The 26654-nt window shown below is 27.7% G+C and overlaps 1 protein-coding gene across 1 annotated transcript in view; it reads left to right on the forward strand.

The window, feature by feature from the left end:
* dati (zinc finger protein datilografo) overlaps window positions 1–26377 on the forward strand; it is a 95954-nt gene extending 69577 nt beyond the window's left edge. The window contains exons 5-9 of the mRNA XM_088190409.1: window positions 17825–17956; window positions 18379–18563; window positions 22195–22330; window positions 23725–24117; window positions 24316–26377. Of these exons, the coding sequence (XP_088046535.1) occupies window positions 17825–17956; window positions 18379–18563; window positions 22195–22330; window positions 23725–24117; window positions 24316–25403 (1934 nt within the window). The 3' untranslated portion in view covers window positions 25404–26377. The remainder of the gene's footprint in view (window positions 1–17824; window positions 17957–18378; window positions 18564–22194; window positions 22331–23724; window positions 24118–24315) is intronic.
* Window positions 26378–26654: the final 277 nt, after the last annotated feature.

A 26654-nucleotide genomic window follows, 5' to 3' on the forward strand; every position in this document is an offset into this window, starting at 1 on the left:
GCATCCGAGAGGACACGATATACCCATAAAGATTATCGTCTATAATCTGACATATTAGCAATTGATATATTTTTAACTTATATATTTTTAAATATTTTTTAACATTAAGCCACGGTGTAATTTCGTTACAATTGGATTAAAACGGAGCAAACGTATCTGATGTATCAGACATTCAAATGTTGTACGTAATCAGTTTATCGATAGAGGGTGCAATAAATATTCCGAAAGTCCGGTACGACATGTTAAAAATTATACGTATTTAACAGCGCAATGTCTCTGCAATTTTGACCAATAAAAATATATTATGCATGCATGGCGGTTTAAATTTATTGTTTGCGTTTATGTAATGGATAAAATGCTTCACATATTTCTTTAAAAAAAAAGTGATATGATAATGACTCAATATAAACTAAAAAACAATCATATATTATGAGCAAACTATTTTTATTTAATAAGATTGGGAAGGTTTCAAAATTTTTATAATATAATACAACAGACTCATCTAAAATATCTTAATTATTATATAATACATACATACATAAACATCACATTTTGTGACAGTTTTTTCATTACTTAAAACATAACGTCTTTAATATTATTTAGCTACATAATTAATATTTTTAATATTGTTTACAAAAAAAAATGAGACATTTATATTATTTCCTTTAACCCTAGAAGTCATGTATGTAATACCCAAAATAGTTTTATCATGCATCTATATCATGCTCAATATAATTTTTATTTCTAAAGCCTTTTTGAAAGACATTATAATGAAATTTATAGTAGTTTATTTCGTTAGTTATTCACGGACACTTCTATAAAAATGTTTGGTATAAGGTGCACACAAAAAATATATAAACACCAACCCACATATTTTTCAAAATATCATCGTATTTAGCAAGCTCGATAATAAGTTGTATAACTTTTTCGAGAGGAGCGTTCTCAAGTGCTCACCTCCTGGCTGCAACGGTTAAGAATAGTGGACGTGATCGCGACTCTTTAGAGCATTCTAAAGCTTATATAAATAATTGCAGCATGATTTTTTCTGCATTCTTAATTTATTATTAATTAACAATTTATATTCATAAAACTCATGCTACTGAATAAATTTGGTAACTTCTATCAAAATATTGCGATGAAAATATTCGGTAATTCCCAGCCATTTAACCTGAATTTTATTTTATTAAATGCCACAATAGACAATGTTAATAAAATTGACTTATTAGCGATTATTAAAAATAAACTCTATTTTTTATAAATGATTTTTTAATTGCAATTTTTTAATGCTTGTTTTTCGTACTTGTAATGCTAAAGTAGTTTATTGTTAGAGTATTTTTATTAACCAATAACCAATATAAGCGATCTAGCACGATTATAATTATTCAGATAAATCAAAGAAAACCTTTTCTGAGACAATCTGAGACAAGAATAGCGTAGTCCGTAACGTCTCAGACTAACTCTGAGGTTGCGGGTTCGAGCCCCGGCAGCGACACTCAAATTTTTATTTATAAAAACTGCGCTATCAATAAAAAAAACCGGCACAAGCTGCAGTGACATCTATGGAATATAAATTGTATAGCACATAATAATTTATATTATATAGATGTCACCGATTCCCAGACTTTCAGTTTGGTGGTTTAATACTTACTTATAGGTTTTCATTTAATCTGATTGAAACGTATTGGGCTTAAGCCTGTCTAGTTACAGCGGAAGTGTTTATAAAATAAAAATAAAAAATAAATATTATAATTATATTTGATCTTCCAGACAAGATATAAATTTAAAAACATAAGATTCAAACCCAGACCCGAATCAAATAATAGTCAGTGGTGTATCGCGCTTATGTTTTTAAAGTAAGATCGAATCATTCAGTGCCAACAATTAATGGCAAATCTTCAAAATATTTTTAATATAAGTTAGAGAATAATAAATGTGCGTGGAAAGGCCTAGAGATGGTGATGGAATGTTAGTAATAAAAAAAGTAGTATGTTTAAAGGGTAAATAGAATCATATCGATTTTTTAAAACTGTTTTAATTATTATGTTATTGATTACATTTTTGCTTTAATGTATTATATAATAAATACGTTACAGAAAATACGCAGTTAAATATGTATATTTACAAACGCACAATTTTGTGTAAATTATGTAAATATATTTGTATTAAATTTTATTTTTTATTACAATTCTGACTATCATGAATGACAGGTTTCCCCAATTTTTTTCAAATAATGATTGATCATTTAAAAATAAAATAAGGCGCACGCCTAAAATATATAAGCACCATCTCAGCTACTCATAACTATAGTTAAAAATTCTTGTATTTAGCAAGCTCGTTAATAAGCTGTATAACTTTTGCGAGAGGAGCGTTCTCAAGCACTGACGGGCAAGAATAAGGGAAGTGATCGTGACTCTTTAGAATATTCTAAAGCTCGCACTCGAAATTCAGAAGTATAAATATCTGCAGCGTAATTTATTTAATACTTAACAATTTATCTTTATAAAATTCATGCTATTGAATTAATTAAATAATTTCTTTCTTAAAATAAAATATGATTTTTTCGCATAACTATTGTCATTTTTTCATGATGTAAATAATGATAATGTTTTTTTATTTTGTATATTAAAGCTTTTTTATGAATTTCATATATAACATTATAACTATTTTAAATAAAGCAATATATATTATATTTTATAACGTAGCGAAAAAAATACCGTATTTCGTGATTTTTCATAATATTTTATGAAAAATCTTTATAAAAGCTTAAACATTTTATTTTTTCTTAAACCAAAATCATGATTCTTAATATCTGAAATTTATTTTCATTAAATTTATTGTGTATAAAATATTTTTTGATTTTTCAACTTACGATTGCATTAGTTTCATAATATTTTTGTAATAAAAATATTATAAATGTATATATAAGAGCAAACTACAATTTTTTATGTTTACAAAAATCCTAATAAAAATTATGATTTATAAGAAATTTTACGATTTTATTTTATACATTATTTATAATTAAATATATTCTATGCTCAAGCTAAAAAGTTTGGCATTAAACCTGTGTTTAAGTTAGGCTACATACTAAAAATCACAAATTTAAGAAAAAAAAACATAAATTTCTATTTATAATATGTATTTATTTTATTAATTTACTTAACTTAATAGCTGATTTTTACATTATATAAATTTTAACTAAGCATACATATAAAGTATAACATAAACAGATGTAATGTAATATAATGTATAACAGAACCATAGAGCAGTGATATAAATCGATGACAAATCTCATATTAACCCTTGTGTTTTTAAATTAATAATGTTTTTTAAAAAATTGAGTTAATTATTTCATATAATTATAACTCCAATCAATTGTCACATATTAAGTTTTATAATCTTACGGGTGATAACAGTGATAAATAATTGATTTTGAACTATTATAATAGTTTATAATTAATAAAATAAATGTTACAGATTAAGACTGATTTCAGTCTGGTGTCTCACTACTTACTTAGTAGTGGTTTATTTCATTGTAGTGCATTTAAATAAGGCTTGTTGTTGCAATGAAAGGTTTACCATATAAAAAAAATATTATAATATGGTATAGTTCTTTTTATATTTATTTTTAGAAAAATTTTATTCTTATCGAGAATCACAAATTTACAGGGTTAAATGTATTTAATTTTCTACTAAATTGAACAAATTTTGCGAAGACCATTCTATACTCAACTTGATCATATTTTCATTTCTATGATTTCGCCATAATAAGCGCAATAAATCGTGTACAAAATTAAAATTCGTCGAGGCCAACATAAATATTCTTTACGAGACTGTTTTATCGGGTTCTCGTTATAAAGAATAGTGGTCGTTTTGCATACAAAGTGAACGAAACGAAAAAAAGCGTACTGGCCCATACGTAAAAAAAGTACGGACTCATTCCGGCAATCTGTAAACAATAAATTTAATCGGGGAATCACATGCGTGTATTTTTTTCCAGAGAGTACACTCTTCGTATTTGAATATAAGACAAGCGTAATATATATACAGATGGTAAACAAGGGACTTGACAGCGCAAGGTGGTGCTGGTACCTTCCTCTATCTACACTACATACTGTCGAAAATATTTAGTGGGTATTGTATGCATATGGGGTCAAAGCTTTGTTAAATTAGTGTGTTTTGACTATGTAATTTATAATTAAATAATATTTTTTATTTGTAATTTAACCTATAAGTTGCAAGTTTAAATATATGTACATATACCTATGTATTCATGGCGAAAGAAAATCTAGAAGAAAACGAAAAATTAGCGAGAGGAAAACACTTTCGGTAAAAATAAAACAAAATAAATGAGATGGGAATGCGTATCGATGAACTCTGGAACGGCTGAATTAAAATAAAGCAAAAATATTTATACTGTTTTTACTTTACAGTAAATATTTATATCCATATATTTATACTAAATATAAGCACACACATAGTTGATGTGAAGAATAATTACAATAAAATAAAATAATGACATAATATTGAATTAAAGGACATTTAATAATATCCTAATCTTATTTTAAGCCATATTTAAACGCACAAGCAATGAAAAAATATATTTAATTATTGATTAACATTAAAAAGCTAACACAAATATTTGTAAAAAGGATGACAAATTTATCATCAAGAACAAATTGATTAGAAATAATTATTCACTTTTACATCTTCAATCACTTTTGGCAAGTTTTGTTGAGTCAACTGTAAGGTTTTCGTTCCACCCGTTCCACAATCACTAACCATGTCTTTCACCATAGCACTGTCAAAATATTTTGATGCGGAAATACCAGTTTTGCGTTACGGAACGATGGAGAGTCATGATCGCATCCTCTTTTGCTGGCCGTTAGAGCCAGAACGTCTGAGCTAGTCGACTCGTATATGACTAGTACCATCTAGCTTCTAAACAAGCTGACATTGACGTTGATTTATTTAATGTCATCTATGAGGTGGTCCGATTCGTATAATATCTTTTAAACACTATTTATAATACTTTTTGGCTATCTACCAATAATCGACAATCAATCAAATATATATGCAGGGCCAATCAGAGGAGGGGCAGCTGCCCCGGCTATAAGAGGGTTACTATTTTTTGGATCTGATGCACGCGTTGGAAGTCCACATAATTTTCTTGAATAAATATGATCCAATATTAGCGGAGAATGTTTTTAAAGTTCGAGCTGCACAAGAAGACAAAAATAGAATGCAGCTTCATTATCTCTCAACGAGAATACAAAACAGGTTTATTAATATTTGTGGCTCTTTGTTCAAAACGCAATTATTGAGGAAGTTAAGAAGGCTATTTTGCTATTATTTCTGATGCAACTCCAGATTCATCTCATAAGGAACAAACTGGATTTATTATCTGTTACGTCAAGCTTAACGAATTTTCAATTGAAGAACGTTTTATAAGCTTTGATATTATTTTATAAAACGGGTCAAAATTTTTTTAATCTGCTATAGGAATTAAAATTGAATTTTAAAAACTGTGTGGGACAATATGGCAGGAAAGTATAATGGTGTGCAAGCAGTTCTTTTGAGTAAAACTTTGTAAAAACCATACTTTAAATCTTGTCTTAGTGGAATCAGGAGGATCTTGCAAAGAAGCAATATTTTTTTGATACTTTCCAGCTATTTTTTAATTTATTTAGTGGAAGTCCAAAGAGATGGAAGGTTTTTAAAAAAACATTTAGCACGCTATTTTAAAAACAAGATGGTCAGAAACTGTGAATCCAGTGACTCTAAATTTGAATTCTTTGCGATCTGCTTTGAATGAAATCGGTTTAGGAAGACTTCCCATTGATGCACAAACACAGATCGAGTCGCCGTACATGTACGGCGGTTGCTCTTTTACTGTTTTATGGTACCACAAATAGTTTGCATATATAATTTATAATATATATTTACATATATAACGTGAAAAAATAAATAAAAAATGATGTATTTAGAATATTTTTTCTTAATTTGATTTAATTTAAATGATTTTTATAAAAAATACCAAAAAATTAAAAAGTACGTAAATGAACATAACAAAAAATATGTTATAGCATTATTTTATTGTCAACAATTTTATTGTAAATTTTGAAGGGCCTCTTAAATATTAATTGCCCTGAGCCTCTGTATCTATGTATGTATAAGTAATACTACTTACCAAATAACAATATATTTGCCATTTTAAGTAGCTTATAAACTTATAAAATACATTATTGTTTATAATGAAAGGAAAATCTAGATTATTTTTCATGAACAATAATATGAAAATATCTGTTTTAAAAACATTATTTAAAAAAATCTGTTCCAAGTAAAAAAAATATTTAGAAAAAATAAATAAAATCTTAGTCGTTTCCACAACCAACGATCTCTACCCGTCCGTACTTTTCCGTTTTTCTCTCGGTGCGGTCGGAAAAATAAGAAAACGTATTTCACTTTTATCTTTTCTCCCGTACAATTCTTCTTTAACTTAAGTACACCGGTCTAACTTAAAAATACTCCCGCGAAATAACGCTACTTAGCAAAACTTCACCTCGTTAACGTTGCCCATTGCCCAACCCTTGCAATTTACCACACACACACACACCCACCCCAAAGAATTTATAATTAAAATCCAACATTTTACACTTTTCTTGACATAAATTGTATTTCTTCACCGTGTTTTCAATGTTTCAATCGAATCACTGCTATTGATTTTGGGATAATTTTCTTTCATTAATTGCCGTAATAAGTGAAAAGCTCCAGCGCGACATACAGACGCTTAATGTCCCCGGCGTCCAACTTTAAAGTGATTCGAGCTTTCGTTAAGTACGTACTTGAAAATGTGTAAAAACGAACAAGAAGAAGGGATGTAAAAAGTTGGACGCCCAAAACTCACAGCCGCACGTTTTCAATTAATACTACTGGTTATTTTTTAGCTAGACGTCCGAAAAACGTAGGAAAAGGAAAGAGTCTGGAACTTTTCCTAATGCAAATTGGCCGTGAGAATTTAGACATTCTTAAGCACTGACTATTTAACCTTGGGGAGAATCAAAAATGAAACAAAGAAACCATTAATCAGGAAAAATAGGTTTACTTAAGTTTTTTTCAGTATATTCCATAAAATGGGAAGAAAATGTATATTTATAATTAAAAAAATAACTTTAAACAATACATTTTTTATTTAATAAAAAAAAAAATTTCTGTTTTAAAAAAACACAACATTATTTAAGCAGTTCGTGATCTTTAAAATTAAATAGCTTATTATATGCTAATAACAAAAATATACATAAAGTTTATTTATAATATGTTTGTTTAATCTCTGATTTTTCAATGGATGCGATACTGTACCTGTTCAGAAATTAGTCAGTATTCAGAATTTTACAAAAGTATTTGACTGTTTACTGCAAAAAAACCTTACACTATTTAATTGCCTATATATATTTATATTCCATATGCGATAATAAATATACTTTGGTTAACTTTTTTTCTTGATTTTTAATCCCAATCCCCTACAGTCGATTTAGATTATTTTTTCCAACATGGCGTCCGTCACTCGTCGATGCCCATCGGCGGCCATATTTGTCGGCTTTGTTCGAAAACGCATTTTAATACCAATCGAATCCCCCCTCATATCCTAAAACACTCGTCCACTTTTGCGCGTACTATCAAAAACGAATCGCACATAGTACTTATATTGCGTTTGTTGCATTTGTGCGATTCGGAACGTTGCGCTTTCCCCCCACTCGCATCATTCCCACACTATCGATGATTTTACATTCAAAATGGCCGACAACTCTATGCAGTGAGTGGGCTCTAATCAAAATGGTCCGTAATGCGCAAATTACGGGTAATAATGAAGCACGTTTTGGCTAGCGGTGACATTGCGCATGAATGAAGCCATTGTGTTGCGTAATGATTTTGATTTAATTTCACAGCGAAAGAAAATAGATAGTGCGCTTAAAAGTAGCCTGATATAATTAACTATATTAATAATATTACTTTATATATTATAATTAAAGTATTTGAATAAAAAAAATCGCAGAAAATAGCTGCTCTTAATGTGATACAAATAAAAATCGGTAGATAGTAAAATATCATATAATATAATAAAATAGTTGAAAAGATGTACGAAAGATGTCTCTAAAATATGAATACAAAATCTTCACATACCACTGTAACAACTTCAGTATTTTTTATTGTGTAGATACTAAGAGTAGAGACACTTTGTTACATATAAAACAGTATACAGAAAATCAAATTAATTTTATAGATATGTACATTGTATTTTTTTTGTAATACTATATCTATCGAATTAGATTTTCTTTGATTGAGAAATCATTTATTCATGTGGTTGTTCAGATCTGAACAACCACATGCTGGGCTTTGCCCACACCGGATGTTCATATTCTCAATTTTCCCCTGAGGATGGCCGGGCGAATCTGGCCGAAACGTAGGGACCATGATTCCACACGGAATCAAAAAAGTACGCGGAGTAATCCGACTCCTAGAAATATTAACCATATATATATATATATATATATATATATATATATATATATATATATATATATATATATATATATATATATATATATATATATATATATATATATATATATATATATATATATATATATATATATATATATATATATATATATACAAAATATGAAAGAGTTCCGTAGTAAATTTAATTGCTTAGCAATTTATATAAAATTGAACTTCTATGAATTTATATTTTAATAACTTTTAAAATTTAAAAAAACATTTTTATAAAAACGTATTTTTAGATTATATTATTATTATTATATTTCTCTCATTTTTTTTAAATAATTTTCTAGATACTTTATTTAAAAGCATTTTAATTTTAATTAGTTTTAATTATTTTTGTCAAAAAAAAAATTTTTAATGAATAGTCTCGTATTAATATTATTATTATTATATGACTCTTTCTAATACTTTTAAAATTGCAAAAAAATATGTTTTATAGAATTTTTAGATGCTTAAAATTTTAGAATTGAATTTTTAATTATTGTTTTTTTTTTAATTATTTTTAGCCATAAAAATTAATAGTGTATGACTTTTGAATTATACGTTTTGTAATATTATTATTATTATTATTATATAACCATTAGTTTTTTCGTTCGGTTTAATTTAAAATATATATATATGTTCGGTTCTGGTTTTCGTTCTGGAATAAATATCGGTTTTTACGGTTTTCAATTATTTTTTAAATGTTTACATTTGTATTAAAAATTAAGTTTTAATACAAATATATTTTTTTATTTCTTATAATGTTTATAAGCAAACTATATTAATTGCTATTTTAATATATTATAAATAAATGTATAATAATTATAACTATAAGTATATAATATATTATTGTATATATATTATATTTTTAATTATTTTTAAGTAAGCAAAGCAAATTTTTATATTCACGTTTTAGGTACAAATGATTCTTAGGTATATTTATTTAAATAATAATTAAAAAATATGAAAGTTTCCTTGAATTATTAATATATCTTCCTATTTATTTTCATTTAAATTATTTTGATTGTCGCGCAAAATAAACTTTCAGCCAGAGAAAGCCCTTTCAACACTAACTTGTGTTTCTAAAGCTCCTAAAACTACCATTGCAATTTTGTATAAAGGATATGTATTTTTATTTTTTTCTTAAAAATTCTAAAATATATTATTTCTTGTCTGCTTTTTGTGCATGGTTAAAGTTATTTAATATATATCTGTTAAAATAGGAAATCTATGTGTCACTATTGCCAATTCATTAATTCATAATGATGTGTCACTAAATGATTGTGCTTGTTATTTTTTTATTGAACTTGATTTTCTTGAAGCTTTCAAAATATTTTGAAAATGTTGCACAGCTTACATTTTTTTGACTGCGTGCCAAAAAATAAACCAATAGTTTTAAGCCTCTTTTTTAAGAATAAAATTGAATTATTATTATTTTTGAATAAATAATTAAAGTAATAATTACAAATTTAATAACCTGTCATAGCAACAATAACGAAACTAATTATTTTTTTCACTTCATAATAAGAATAGTTTTAATCAGTTTTTTTAAAGCAATTTCATTATGCAAAAAATATTATGATTAAAAAATAACTAACCATTCAATTTAAAAATAAAAAATAACTAACCATTTATTTGAGTCACTACTACAAAAAAAATAATACGGGCTATTTTTTTGTTATATAATAAAATAAAATAACAACTTTTAAAAATACCAGGCTACATTTAAACGAGCTATTTTAATATTAATATTTATCGTTATCGCAATACGTGAATAGCAGGCATCGTATTTTTCCATGACACGCCTCTTGTATTTAATTAGCATTTTTCCTACTTATATGATAAGATTAGATATGATATGATTTTTAACGTTTGATCATATGTGTGCATAGCATACAGTGTTGTATACGCAAATAATTCTAAGCAAATAAATAAAATAAAAATTATAATTAACATCTATATAATATATTCCTAAATTTTCATTGCATTTAATACCTTATTTATCAGTTTACAATGGACATGTTTATAGATAAAGTATACTAGCGTGTTAAATATAACCGAGCATAAAGAAGTGTATAAGTACATGGGTACGCGGAACGAGGACAGGATAAAAATCATGACCTAAGCCAACTCTCTCTCGGTTGAGGGGCTTTCTTCTTATTCTTATTATATATAAAGTGCATTTTTGCACCGACCAACTTGCATACATACGGCTGTTGCAGGGCGAGCCTGCAAAGTCATTGCACTTTCACAGATAAAAATAAAAACATGACCAGAAGATAAATAAAGAAATGCAAGGAAGAGATTTAGAAGCGACCCAACATAGCCGAGGCCAAAGCTGTTTGCGTCCGATTTTTAATTTATTTTATTTTTCTCAAATCAAATTTTCCCTTTAATCGACTTTTTAATTGCATCGTATTTATTAGAATTAGTTTTAGATTCCATGTAAATCAATGATTGTTAATTTAATAAATCGATGATTTGTGATTATATTTTTTTATTCATTTTAATATTTATTTTTTAATTATTATATATTTAAATTTATTCAACAAAAATAATGAACGAAACTGTAGTATAGAGTTCGTCGTTCGTGGCAGTTCATTGACTCATTCATGTGTGTATATCTGTCACGTTCGCACGCATTGATTTACTGATACATTGACACTTCTTGCATCAGACAAGAAAAAATAATATTATAATAGAATGGCCAGAAAAGTCAGGGGTAGTCAACAATACATTGCCGAATTTTTTTCTATATTATTTTTAAATTATACTAAGAAAAACATATAAACCATATATTAAATATTATATTTCAATAAAATATTATTTGCCTTCATAACAATGAGCTTCACTTAAATTTATTAAACTACATAAAAAATTATCTCGTGTTCTTCAAAATTTTTTTTAGACATTTTTCTGTAACACTTAAGTTGCCAAATTATCTAGAATGATTTTTTAAGAATAGGCATTTTCATTAAATTTATAATTATTTAAAATAAAACTTTTTTGACACAAAGATAAGATTTATATCATTTCTTGTCACAAAGATGGAATATGTATACTATTATTTAGTTATCATTATTTTTTGACATTTTTGTGTAACACTTAAGTTGCCAAATTATCTAGAGATACATTTTTAAGAATAGAATTTTGTAGACATTAATAAGTCATTTTCATTTAATTTATTAATATTAAAAAAAAACCTTTATTGACACAAAGATAAGATTTGTATAAATTTTTGCCACAAAGATAGGATATATATATATATATATATATATATATATATATATATATATATATATATATATATATATATATACATATATATATATAACACTTAAGTTGTCAAATTATCTGGAGATGTTTTTTTAAGAATAGAATTTTGTAGACATGAATAAGTCATTTTCATTTGATTTATTAATATTTTAAATATAACTTTTTTGACACAAAGATAAGATTTGTATGAATTTTTGCCACAAAGATAGGATATATATATATATATTAATATTCAGATATCGTTATTTTTAGACATTTTTCTATAACACTTAAGTTGCCAAATTATCTGGAGATGTTTTTTTAAGAATAGAATTTTGTAGACATGAATAAGTCATTTTCATTTGATTTATTATTATTTAAAATAAAACTTTATTGACATAAAGATAAGATTTGTATTAATTTATGCCACAATGATAGGATATGTATATTATTATTTAGATATCGTTAATCTTAAACATTTTTCTGTAACACTTAAGTTGCCAAATTATCTATAGATGCTTTCTTAAATAGATAATTTTGTAGACATTAATAAGTCATTTTCATTATTTTTTAATATTCAATATATAACTTTATTGACACAGAGATAAGATTTTTATTAATATCTGCCACAAATATAGGATATGTATATTATTATTTAGATATCGTTATTTTTAGACATTTTTGTGTAACACTTAAGTTGCCAAATTATCTAGAGATACTTTTTTTTGAGAATAGAATTTTGTAGACATTAATAAGTCATTTTCATTCAATTTATTAATATTTAAAATAAAACTTTTTTGCCATAAAGATAAATTACTATCATTTTTTTCCACAAAGATAGGATATGTTTATTATTACTTAGATATCGTTATTTTTCGACATTTTTCTGTAACACTTAAGTTGCTTAATTATCTAGAGATGCTTTTTAAAGAATAGCATTCTATAGACATTAATAAGACATTTTCATTCAATTTTTTAATATTTAAAATAAATCTTCATTGACACAAAGATAAGATTTGTATAAATTTTTGCCACAAAGAAAGGATATGTATATTATTATTTAGATATCGTTATTTTTAGACATTTTTCTGTAACACTAAAGTTGCCTAATTATCTAGAGATGCTTTTTTAAGAATAGCATTTTATAGACATTAATAAGACATTTTCATTCAATTTTTTAATATTTAAAATAAATCTTTATTGACACAAAGATAAGATTTGTATCAATTTTTGCCACAAAGAAAGGATATGTATATTATTATTTAGATATCGTTATTTTTAGACATTTTTCTGTAACACTTAATTTGTCAAATTATTTAGTGTGCTTTTTTAAGAATAGAATTTTATAGACATTAATAAGTAATTTTCATTCAATTTAATATAATTTAATAAAATGTTTTTTTGACACAAAGATAAGATTTGTATAAATTTCTGCCACAAAGATAGGATATGTATATTATTATTTAGATATCGTCTATTTTTTAATTTTTAGCAAAACTAATTGTTTCTTACACCTTTTACAATAAAAAATATCATGTAATATATAAAAGTATGTATTTTAAATATACTATTTATTAGCTTCGTTTTGGATTGTAATATTAAATTATAAGTGAAAAAAGTTTTTTTTCAGAACCGCCCCCATTAATGAGTACGGGCCCTGGGAATTTGTCCCCTCTTCCCCTCCCCTCTCAGCAGATCTAATCATAGATAGGAATTTCATACATTTTTCTCATCTCACATATAAATATCGGGATAAATAATTTAAATAAAATCAAACAGGAACATATACTATTGTTTGTAAGCTGTGATAATAATTTATAATTGATAAAATTTATGTCACTAATTTATAGACTGATTTCAGTCTGGTGTCTCATCACTAACTTAGTAGTATTGTTTGTTTTTATCCTGTTGTAACGCATTGGCCGTTGTAATACAATGGAAGATTTTAAATAAAATAATAATTGTGCTATATTACAATAGCTTAAAGCATAGATAAAATTATTTTAATTCAAAATTAAACTCGCATTTCAAAAGAATAGATGCAGCTGACGTAATTACTCAATCGAAAATCGATCGGAGCGATTAGCGATTGTTCTTTAAAATGAAATCATTTCATTTATGACGTCGTGGTGGGCGTGTACGTGCGTTGAACAAAAGTCACTCGTCGTAAACCTTTTATTTTCTTGAAAAAAATATTAATAATAACAAAATTAATGAAAAAGCGAGCGGATAAAGAAGAGTACTCTCGTTCACATCGGCAATTCGCGTCCGCTTGCGTAGGTCAGTAAACTTGGAGTTGCGATACACACACACTCGCACATACGTATACGTATAGTAAAATAAAATGCAAAACTAAAAAGTGCGGAATGGTCCGCGGCTATTTTTGCATCTGCCTCAGTCGTTTCTCCCTCTCTGGCGGTTGGTTCTCAACCCGTCGTTCCCGGCTCAAATCCCGACTGTAAAAACTGACCGGCATAGCGGGAAAAATAAAAATAGACCCTCTGGCCCTGGACCGCCAATAAACGTGTTCCGCCTATGCAAAAGCTAACTTTTGCAATAAGTGCGACGGTGCTCCAATTCTAGTGCTAGATACTCTATTAAAATGTATATAACACTCTTAAAATATTTGAAAAAATCAATAAGAAATCTCGAAAATAATGTTTATACTATACAAAAAATTTGCGCTTCGCGGCCACAACTTCCTCAATTCAAAGTACTTGAAAGACTAATGACAGATTTTATATTGATACACAATTTAATATCCAAAAATTAAATACAGTATAATTACAACAAAAATGTTTTCTTAATTGTCATTCCGACCACTGTTGCAAGTATCTTAAAAGTAATGTGAAAGACTTACAGATAAGTTTAGATTACAAAACTTCATAATTTGCCTGTGAAGTTCATCATTGTTTTGGACAATACTCTTACTCATTATCCTTATCTAAAATACGCTTTGATGGAGGAACACAGCTTTATTCATATACATATCTACCACAAACATAACTCCACCTCAGTCCATGAAAGATCAGGTCATTGCTTGGTATAATAAACATACAAAAGCATTGTTTCTGGAGAGAGAGAACACATGCTTTGAGAAATTCGAAAAAACATTTTAGTACCTTAGATTATATGAATATAATCGATAAAAAATAGTGTCTCCGAAGACATTGAACTTGGTCTGGAAAATACTATGAAACAACCTGCTATAAATTAAAATCGTATATTCGATTCAATATGTAAAATTTGTAAAGGAGCGTGGCAAGAAACTGACCACAGAAGAATTTATGGAGCTTTATAAAGAGCAATAGGTTTCATACAGCGAATAAAGGGTTCATAAATATGCTGCTTAATTGGACCTAAAACGCAGAATATGATTTAAAAATAAGACAGTTTCAAAAATGGTTCAGTGCTACTGAATCATTTGTAAAATGAGACCCATTGCTAGAGTAGGAGTTACCTGATGTAGCACTTTCATATTTTACGCAACTCATTTTGACAGATTTTTATTAATTTATATATATATTTTGGGGATATAAATTCTAGATATTTCTTATAAAATAACTGTTTTTATATTCGCTAGCTCTTCAAAAAAAGATTAATGACAAAAATATAGATTCCACTGTACAAAAAATAAAATAACATGTTTTTATATTATAATTATTTGTTATTGAGGAGTTGTGATATTTCTAAAATATATCCATCAGAATAAAAAAACGAATTTTTTGTGCATTATCTTCAAATGCAACCTTTATAAATTTATTTATTTCTGTGTAATCAAATTAAAAAATAAATTATTTTGGCCAATAAAAATTCTAGGCTCATCGAGTTTGTCATCACAAATTATTTAAAAAAATATATATTACTCACTCTTTTCTTCAGCCGTAACAAATTTATTTATATTCATCTATAATGTTAAGGCTTTTCAAGATATTGTTAATATTTCATTGTAAAATGACAGGCGTTTATTAGTTGCGTTACAACAGTGTCAACACAATCAACAACCACTAAGTAGTGAGACACCAGACTGAAATTAAATTATGTTATATTGCTTATTAAGTATTATTACACTTCACAAGCAGTATGACTTTGTGCATGATTCATATTCATTTTAATATCTATTTATACGTGATAAAATAAAAATTAAAAAAAAACAGTATGTGGCATTCGTTCATTTTAATCTAAAATCTAGATTTCTTTTAATATTTAATATATGTGCTAAAGTAATTTTCATTCAAATTTCATCCCTTTGAGCAGTATCGCCGTACATGTACGGCGGTCGATATATCACTGTTTTGAGGCATATCATTATATTTATAAAATATTTTTTTAAAGCTTAAAAATATTTAAAAAATATGTAAAATAAATTAACGAAATTTAATATTAGAAAAGTGTTTAAATAAATTATTAATACACACTAATACAAAAATGTGGTAAAAACAATAAAATAAATTAAACATTGAGAAATACTGATTTTTTCTATAATTCACAATAAATGCATTAAAAATAGTAATAAATAAATAACAACAAAAACCAATAAAATCAACAAATTATTAAGGGTTAATACTTATGCACCAAATACATGTCTTGGAATATATAATAAAATTGTGCAAAAGAAAAACACTTTGTAATTGCTGATATTCCAATAATTATTCACATAATATTGCGCAGCTGTGGACTTTCACAATGGCTGGTATTGATATTTTTACATTTTATAAATAAACATGAATGATATTTTCTTAACAAATTGACTTATAGAATTTGAAACACTTGATGCTCTATTATTTTTAAAATTAAAATAAATATAATATTTTTTTAATATATTATATGTATATGAAAGTTAAAAACTTATTACAGAAAGATATCATTGCAATAACAAAAAATAGCACAATTTATGTACAAAAATAACAATACAAATATTATATTTTTTTAATATGTTGTTATAAGAAAAAAGTTAGATTACTTATGATACAGTTCGTTTTAAATCTATAAAAATATTTTAACATATTTTAGGTTAAAACAAAAATATATTTTAACTATATTTATACTTAACTACAATACTAAGAATATATAATACGTAAGTGAGCTATTGATCTGTTTGAAAAAATATTGGGAAATCTTTGCTGTTTATTTTTAAAAATAATGACTCAATTTGAAAAGGTTGCTGACACCCAAAAATACCAGTCAATATATGAAGTGATGTAAATGCTTTAAGTAGCTCATCGAATAATTTAAATTGCTGATGTAGCTCCCACGTTCTTGAGTTCATAAACTAATAAAGTACTACATGATGGACTATATTTTTTTAATATTTGTAATAAATATGGAGTTGATACTTATGCCAAAATTTTAAAACGCGAATCGCCGTTAAACATTTCTGAAAATATACAGTTATTGTTATTCAAAACTGGGATAAGATCCAGAATCCGACGCTCCAGACGTAATGTGTCAAAGCATCTGCCAACAAACGACCTGAATTGCACCAGTCGATCCGTTCGACCAGGGATGGATTTAGATTTTTTCATAAAAAAATAAAAATAGTCCGAAGCACTCAATACTGACCATGGTCAACGTTGGGGCGCTGCGAAAATAAAACCAATGACGATAAAAATAAAGTTACGAGCAAAGTTATTTTTAAAAGCTTGGGACTAAAACGATCTCGATATAAAATAAAAATTGATCTTATACCATCAAAAGTGGCAATTTACAATCAAATGTGTACACTCGTGTGAGATTTTATTACCATGTACAATAAATTGTTATTGACAGGAAGAAGAGTCAAGCAAGCTTATAAAACTGCGTCGAGCTAAAAGCACTCTGACCCGGTCGCAAATCGTTAAATTCTTCAAAGCTTTCATGAGTTCTTCAACCTGCTTCTAAAACTAAACATATCTATTATAATATGTTATGCTTAATATTTTTTCCACATCAGCCAATTTGACGCAGTTGATGAACGCGTTTATTAATTGTTGTATTTCCATTGCATTTTTAGATTATTTGGTATTCATAACTAAAGAATTAATTTCAGACGAACGTCCCTACAAATGTCACCTGCCCAACTGCGGCAGAGCTTTCATCCAGCTCTCAAATCTGCAACAGCATCTGAGAAATCATGATGGTCAGCTGAAGAAGGCTGCAAATAGACTTCATTCATTGATCAGTATGTGAAATTTATCCGAGACATTCTTTTGAATTAAAAATTAAAAGCCCCCAAACTAAAACAAAAGTTCAATATACTCAACATTTAGCAGAAATAAAAAATACGATGATACTTTGCAATGTCTCGTAAATGTAATTGTAGAGTTGAGTTAAGCATTAACGGGGCACATGGGTCACAAAAAAAGAACCTCTCGGATCGATTTCGTCTTGTGAGAAATTTTGCATTTCAGATTTTGTACAGATGATCTTTATTTATTTTATTTATTTGTTTTATACTTATATATATACACGAAACGAAGAGTATCTATTTTTCTGTCACATGTGCGTGCTTTGAACCGAAAATATATCCCAAAATCATAGACTTAGTTATATAAATAAAATCTAAAAAAAATAACATGTTTTCTTTTTTTTATTTTTATCAAGGAGAGAGACCTTACAAATGCCATCTTCCAGACTGCGGCCGAGCTTTCATTCAGCTTTCAAATCTTCAGCAGCATCTCAGGAATCATGATGCTCAAGTGGAACGAGCCAAAAATCGACCATTCCATTGCAACATATGCGGAAAAGGCTTTGCAACGGAAAGTAGCCTTAGGACTCACACGTCCAAGGTCAGTCATGTATGTATTCCCAGACCAACCTCCCGTCTTTTTTATTTATTTATTTTATTTTATTTATACACTAATTTTATTATTAATTTACATTAACTTATAATACGTAGTTTTAGTTTTTATTTATTCTATTTATTTAATATATTTTTTTATATGTTTGAACTATTATTTCTCCCATCCGATGCAACTCCGCTATAGCCCGATTTGGACCTCACTATTTTTTGGTTTTTTCTTCCAACCATCCTATTAATGTATAATTATAGTTGATCTTCTTGATACAAATAACCGACTTTTCAATAATAATAATAATAATAAAATAATAATAGATGCATGCACAATATTTAATTAATCAACTCACAGTAGATATTCAATTTCATGTTTAAAATGAATCGCCGTAATTGCGGACAACTTGGGACAATTTTGCAATATAAAATACACTACAAATAATAAATATAAGATTGGTATATATTAGAGCTATTATTTCACTCAAAATGGGTATCTTGAAACAACGAATTTAATTAATTTATACAAAAAAACATTAGCATTTTCTGATTCATTGCAAAATATAAGTAAATTGAGAAGCAATAAGATTTTAAATTAAATATGATATATTACCTGTATTTCATCACAGTTTTAATTTAAATAATATATTATTTTATCTGTATTTCTAAAACAAACCTAACTATACGTATATTTAGGCATTTTTTTAAGTAAATATGAACAAGAATTTAAAAAAATCTTAATCAAAACTAATATTATTTATCATAGTTTTAGATTCAAAGACCATTTAGTATCAAAAACCATTTTTAACTCAATGTTTGAATTATTTATTTTCAATGAATAATGTAAATCTATTCTTAATGCTGCAGTAAAATATTATTTTATCTGTTTTCTAAAGAATATGAGAGTTAATTAAAAAAAAATTAAATATTTGTATATAAATTGTAGTCCTTTAAATTAATTATTATTATCTCTAATATTTTATTACAAACTAAGAGAAAAAATAAGTACATAACGTAAATTATACAATTTGTGAAACATTTATAAATATTTAATTATTAAAATTTAACTATATTTAGTAATAAATCTAAAAATACAAAGCAAAAATAACGTAAATATTTTTTTTTAAATTCATAATAAATGTAAATTTATATACATATTAAATAAAAATTATTCTTTAAATAAAAATCGATTCTCAGACTCACAATACATACACGAAAAATATTATTGTAACTGCATTGTAAATTAAAGACACTAATCAGATATGCTTGTTTTATAACATATATAAGAGTTATTTATATTTGCAGTGGAATATTTAATTTTTTTTAATTACTAAAAACTGACAATAACATATAAATATATTTTCTTACATTCATATTAAAAATAAATATATACATATATTTAATTAAAAAAACGAGTTCTATACTTCAGAGTGGTGTTGACACAATACCTACTCAAAATATATTATTGTAACTTTGATGTAACTAGAGACAATATATTCTCCTGTTTTGTAACTATTCGTAAAATATTAATATATATTTGCAGTGAAATATTTTCAATTTTTTAAAACACAGACATCTTACCAATAAAAGAAATAATGAAATATTTTTTCTCAAATTTATAATAAATATAAATATATGTTTAATTAAAATTACTTCAAAACTAAAAACCGATTCTTAAACAATTGACACAATACATATTCATAGGCGATGATTGTAATTTTTTGTAACTAGAAATACAATACAAATCTTTAAATACCGAATATATTAATTTATATTTTTAGTGGAATATTTTGATTTTTGAATATCTAAAAACTGATTAACCTAAAAAAACACCGTAATCTTTTTTTCTAATTTTTTTAAAAATAAACATACTTACATAGTTATCAAAAAAATATTTTGTAAATTAAAACTGATTTCCATTCGAAAAATATGATTGTTGTAACTTTGTTGTAACAACAGAATTCAATCCGAATCTTGAAATACCAAATATATTCTAACGTTTTATAATTATTCGTAAAGTATTCATTTATACTTCCAGTGAAATATTTTTAATTTTTTTAAATACCAAAATCTAACCAACGAGAGAAATAATGTTATATTTTTTTCTTTAATTCATAATAAATATAAATATATGTTTCATTAAAATTACCCCAAAAATAAAATCCGATTCTTCGACCAATACCTATTCGAAGGCGATGATTGTAATTTAGTTGTTACTAGAAATACAATACAAATCTTTAAATACTGAATATATTAATTTATAATAGTAGTGAAATATTTTGATTTTTTAATTTCTAAAAACTGATCAACCTGAAAAAATCGTAATAATTTTTTTCTTAGATTTTTATAAAATGAAATATACCTTTAATACATAGTTATTAAAAAAAATCTATAAACAAAATATCTACACAAAAATTAGTTATATTCACCCGACTTATAACTATTCGTTATTCGAATATTTGTCTAACTATTCGTAAAGTATTAATTTATATTCGCAGTGAAATATTTTGAAATTTACAATTTATAAAAACACCACATAAAAATATTTTCACTTAAATTAACAATAAATATAAATAAATACATATGCACGTATTTATTAAAAATTAACCAAAAAATATAAACCAATTCCCAGACTTTTTTAACTCCTATTTGAAGGCAATGATTGTAACTTTATTTTAACTAGAGACACTTTAATCGAAAGATTTAAATAACAAATTTATTTGCTCGTTTTATAACATCAGGAACTATTTTAATTTTTTAATGAAATATTTTTAATAAAAAAATTTATAAACACCAAAAACTGATTATTTACAGCAAAATTTTTCTATATTTTTATTGCCATATTAATAACCGATAAATAAACAATGAAGCATAAAATTCTTTGCAATTGCCGAAATTCCAGAAATTATTCATATAATATTATGCAGCTGTGGAATTTCACGATAGCTGGTATCTCTATTTTAATTAATATAAAGCAGTTTTTGAGCAAACTGAGCTGTTTTTCTATATTTTTTTGCTCAAATAGTTAATAAATAATACATTTAATAAGTAAAAAAATATCAATGAAAGATTAAGAATGAGTATTCCAAAAATATAAAAAAATATATAAATTAGGAATTAAGTTAAAAATAACTAAAAACATATATTTTAAATTTTTAAATAAATTTTAATAATATTATACATTTTAAAGCAGAAAATTAGTATTAAAATATTTAGGTCCACTTTTATTGAATTCTCCAGATTTGTTTAACACTGTTCCAATTTGTTCGCAAAAACCGGTATGTTTGATTTCGAAACATCCAACTTTTATGTTTTTACTTTTATATAAATTGTATTAATGTTAAATTCCACTTATAATAAATAAAAAACTGTATTTATTCCGATGTACTATTTTCAATTTTTTTGTAAGTTGGATGTCAATTTTTTTTGCATTATTTAAATTTTATTTTTTAATATATTGTATGTATGTTATTAAAATGTTGTCAACTTATATATTTACGCGCGACCCGCCTACCCCGTACTCCAACCGTGGACCGCAAACTGAAACGCAAAACCAACAATGTCCAATCGCGCTATCTCGGTTGGTTGGTCGGATGCAGGAGCTACAACTGCATCTTGGTGTTTTGCAGCAACACGCGGCGTTGATGATCGGCGGCCCCAACGCCACACCATGCCCCATATGCCACAAGCTTGTCTTCGGGGGCGAAGCCCTAATGGAGCACATGAAGAACACGCACAAGGACCCGAACGCCTCAGGTGTTGCCAGTAAGTGTTAACATCAACGTCCAGGCGCTGGCCATCCCAGATAAATCCGCGATACACCAGACTAGACTTTGCAGGGGATTCGACAACGGGTTTATTCAATTCACAATATATAATGCATTTATATTTAAAACAAAAATATCGATATAATTTATTGCTTCAGTCAGTGAACGGCAATACTTGCAATAAATACTATCGATATTTTATTATGGGAATTCATTATTATTATTTTTTTTTTTAATTCATGAATCGCTTAGTGACATTATTTTGCTCCATTAAAATTGACCATATATAAATATCCATATTTTTATGATAATAATATTATATAAGGGGTGTTGGTTTTTTTAAACCTACAAACAAGTATCGTTACCAAAATATTTTTAATTATATAAATATTATGTGATGTGATGTTTTATGATAAAGTAATTTTATTTATTTTATCAAATATAAATTTAAATAATAGATAAAGTTACTTTTTTATAAATTATGTTTAAATATGAATTAAAATGTTTATATACAGAATGTCTCTTAAGTCTATGATGTTCTATAAAATATGGGTGTGTGGATGAACAAGAGAAACTTCTGAGACATTCTATATATATCAATCCCCTCCCTTTTATTCATTTTTATTTTAAAAATCTATTGAGGGTAGCTTTCTAATAACTTTCCTTATTAACGCTTTGCAATTGTAAATAATCTATATAATCTTAAATTATAATGAAAGAAACCCACAATTAATTATTTATTATTATTATTTTTACTTCTCATTCTCAAGGATAGAATAGCGTAATACGTAACGTCTCAGACTAGTAACTCCGAGGTTGCGGGTTCGAGCCCCAGCAGCGGAACTCGAATTTTTATTTATAAAAATGCGCTATTATTAAAAAAACCGGCACATCTATTTAATATAAATTTTATAGCTCATAATGATTTATAATTATTAATAAAGATGTCACCAATACTTACTTAATTGGTACAGATTTACCCGTTGTAACACATTCGGCTTACGATTGTTATGTTACAACAGAAGATTTATTAAAATATTTTATTAAATTAAATTTAAAAGCCAGTTTTAGAAATATTTCAATTAATTTAATATACTTATGGGTAAGAGATCAGAGATCTCTTTTTTTATACATAATTAAAATTTCGTTTTTATTTTGTGAGTTTCTTTATATTTATTTTATTTTAACACAAATTACCCGTCATGTGCGGCGCTGATTGAATTTTAACTACAGATCAAAAATATCAAGTTATTTAAGCAATAGGTGAAGTCGATCTATTCCATCAGCGTCGCCCACATTCCCACAAATTGGTGTTTTGTCTTGTAAAGTCGCTGATAAGTAACATGTGCTTCTCGCATTGACCTGTGTATTTTGCTTTCTTTTTTACCCCTGCCCCCTCCACTGCCACGTCTCACTTTACTACCAAAATTAACGACATCACAGTTCCTACGTTCCCACTGCGCTCACCCCATTCCCCTGCGAACTTCCCGACTAACCAAAACGTTCCGACTAACAACGGTGGCGGAGGAGCCATGGGCGACCTAGCTATCTCGGCATCGACTCCATCCCTGCCTCCATCTCCCTATCCGGCTCAAATGAAAGCGGCTGATCCTTACATAGCCAAGCGGAGGACAGCGAACCACCCTTGTCCAGTCTGCGGAAAGCACTACGTCAATGAAGGCTCGCTAAGAAAGCACCTGGCATGCCATCCGGAAACGCAGCTCACCAGCAGCCTGAGGATGTGGCCTTGTTCAGTGTGTCAAGCGGTTTTCACACATGAGAGTGGTAAGCCCTTGTTATTTATCAATACATTCTGAACCTTATCTTAGAGTATGTAGGATCAGATAGGTGATAAAGCTTTCATGTGTGAAAAACAAGGGTAGTTTGAATGTCCGCGCATTTCAAACCACCCATGTGTGATCTAAGATAGGTTTGGAACGATTTTTACGATTGATTCTAAGGTATTGTTTTAATCTATTCCAGGACTCTTGTCGCATATGGAACACATGCGGATGGAGCCCAAGCATCAGTTCGCGGCTCAGTACGTCTTGTCGAGGGCCGCCGCTGAGCGCAGAGAGCGAGAGACTGCTCTCATAGCTGCCGTGTCTGCGTCAGGCTCTGGCTTGCTCTTAGGAAGTGGTTCACTGTGTGCCTCACCTTCGGCTCATTCCGATAGCTCGTCAACCGGTCGGCCATCCTCGACCGGTTCCGAACCGCCCACTAATAACAACAACAATTGCGCACCGCCCAAGCTAGGCGATTTGCTGAGAACGGCTACGAACAATGGCCACCATCAGCAATACGCTCCGGAAGATTTACACAACGCCAATCGAATGGCGGCTATCGCAGCCGCGGCAGCCGGAATCATGGGTGCTCAAGCACAGGGTGGAGTTCAAGGAGCTCTGGGGTCTCCGGTGGATCCCGCTGTCCAAGCAGCAGCGGCTAGCTTAGCAGCAGCGATGCGGATAAACAGCCACAATGTACATATGCAACAGCAACACCACCAACAGCAGCAAAGCATGATGGACAGTCAGAGTGGCACGCCTCCCATGGGCAACGACTCACCGAGCGCTGCTCAAGTAGCCATGAACCAAGCCACTATGAGATCCGTAGCCGAATCCATGCGATCCATGGCTTCTCTAGAAAACCAATTGAATCAACAACAGAACCAAGATCCGACAGCAGCTCTTAGAATGCAACAAGCCGAAGCATTATTAAGAAGTCAAGCTGAAGCCGCTCTACGCTTAGCGGTATCTCAAGCCGCCGCCGCTGGAGCAGATGTAAATAACGCAAGGCACAACGGAGGGTTCTCTCAAGGTTTAGATGGAGTATCTCAAGGACCCGCTAGACTCTCGCCAGACTTAGGCGAAGCAATCCGCATGGCTCAAGAGCAAAGACTCGAGCAAGCGCTCAGACTTCACGGCGATCCCAGGATGTTAGGCTTCGGATTACCTCATTCTCCAGCTCCGTCTCTGCAGCAGTCGTCGCTTATGCATCAGAACCAGCACCAGAACCAGATTCAACAGAATCAACAACACCACAGCCAGCAGAATCAAGGACAACAACCATGAAAATTCAGTTATTACTAATTGAACGCGCCCTTATTTTAGCAAACTTTTTATAAATTTTATTTGTCAAGCAAAAAAATATTTCAGAGTCGATCTTTAAAAATATTTTCATAAATTTGAATTAGGATCACTATATAAGTTTGTACTTTGGAATATTGTTTGGAAAGGGTTGCGCGTTCGGTTAGTAATAACATTTTGAAAAAGGATCAATTTTGGAATGGTATAATGATTGATAATGAATGAAGGATATTGTAGTAGGGATTATTGAATTATTTTTATTGAAACTACTAAAGTGTTATATGGTTTTAATATCGCAACAATTGGGCATTTTTTCATGGTGATATATTAAAATCGTGTGCTTTTGATTAATTAGTATATATATATATACATAAAAAAATTGTGTTTCTTTTTAAACAAATTTTAAAAATTTAGGCATTTTAAAAATTATTTTGATAGTCATTATAAATTTTATACTAAATGATAAATTATAAGAGATGAAAAACTATCGAATGGCAATTTGTGTGAGAGTATGAAAAGTGACATACTATATAAATATATTAAAATATACGATTGTAAATAAAATTGTTTTGTAAATATAACATATAGTGATAGTTATGAACAAAAAAAATATAGAGAAATTTGAACATGTTTCTTTATTACAATGTAAATACATTATATGATACATAAATTTATAAATTCGAGTGTTATACACACTTAAAAATGGAACCTGTTCTCGCCAATATAGAATTTAGATCTTAAGAAAGTTGTACAGTACCTAGGGATAAAATACTATATTTTAATTATTACTTTTGAGTTCATATACGTCCGAGAATTTAATTTTATTTTATGTTATTTATTTTTACGATAAATGATTTGGTAATATATAAAATTTGCTTTAATTCTACATTTGCAATCGAGTACAAATTAGTGCCAAACGTATTTTGTAAAAAAGATGTAGGTGCCAATATAACAAAAAATATAAATTCTCGGATCTATATTTATTCGTTGCATTTATTGTTTCTGTAACATTTTATTTTATATTTTAATATTATATAATATTTATATATATTCCGTTTATAATTTTTTCAAAAATTAAGTGCAATTTTTGGTAGTGTATAATTATGAAAATATATGAAAAAGATGTTCCTAAAATACTATATAGCAAGCATTTAAATTTATAAATATATATATATTAAAAAAATATGTACGAATGTAATATAAATAATTTTTGTTCAATTTTATATACATATATAT

Source organism: Plectrocnemia conspersa, unplaced genomic scaffold (genome assembly GCF_051122295.1).
Source record: "Plectrocnemia conspersa isolate PC_06_02 unplaced genomic scaffold, ASM5112229v1 ptg000008l, whole genome shotgun sequence".
Taxonomy (NCBI): domain Eukaryota; kingdom Metazoa; phylum Arthropoda; class Insecta; order Trichoptera; family Polycentropodidae; genus Plectrocnemia; species Plectrocnemia conspersa.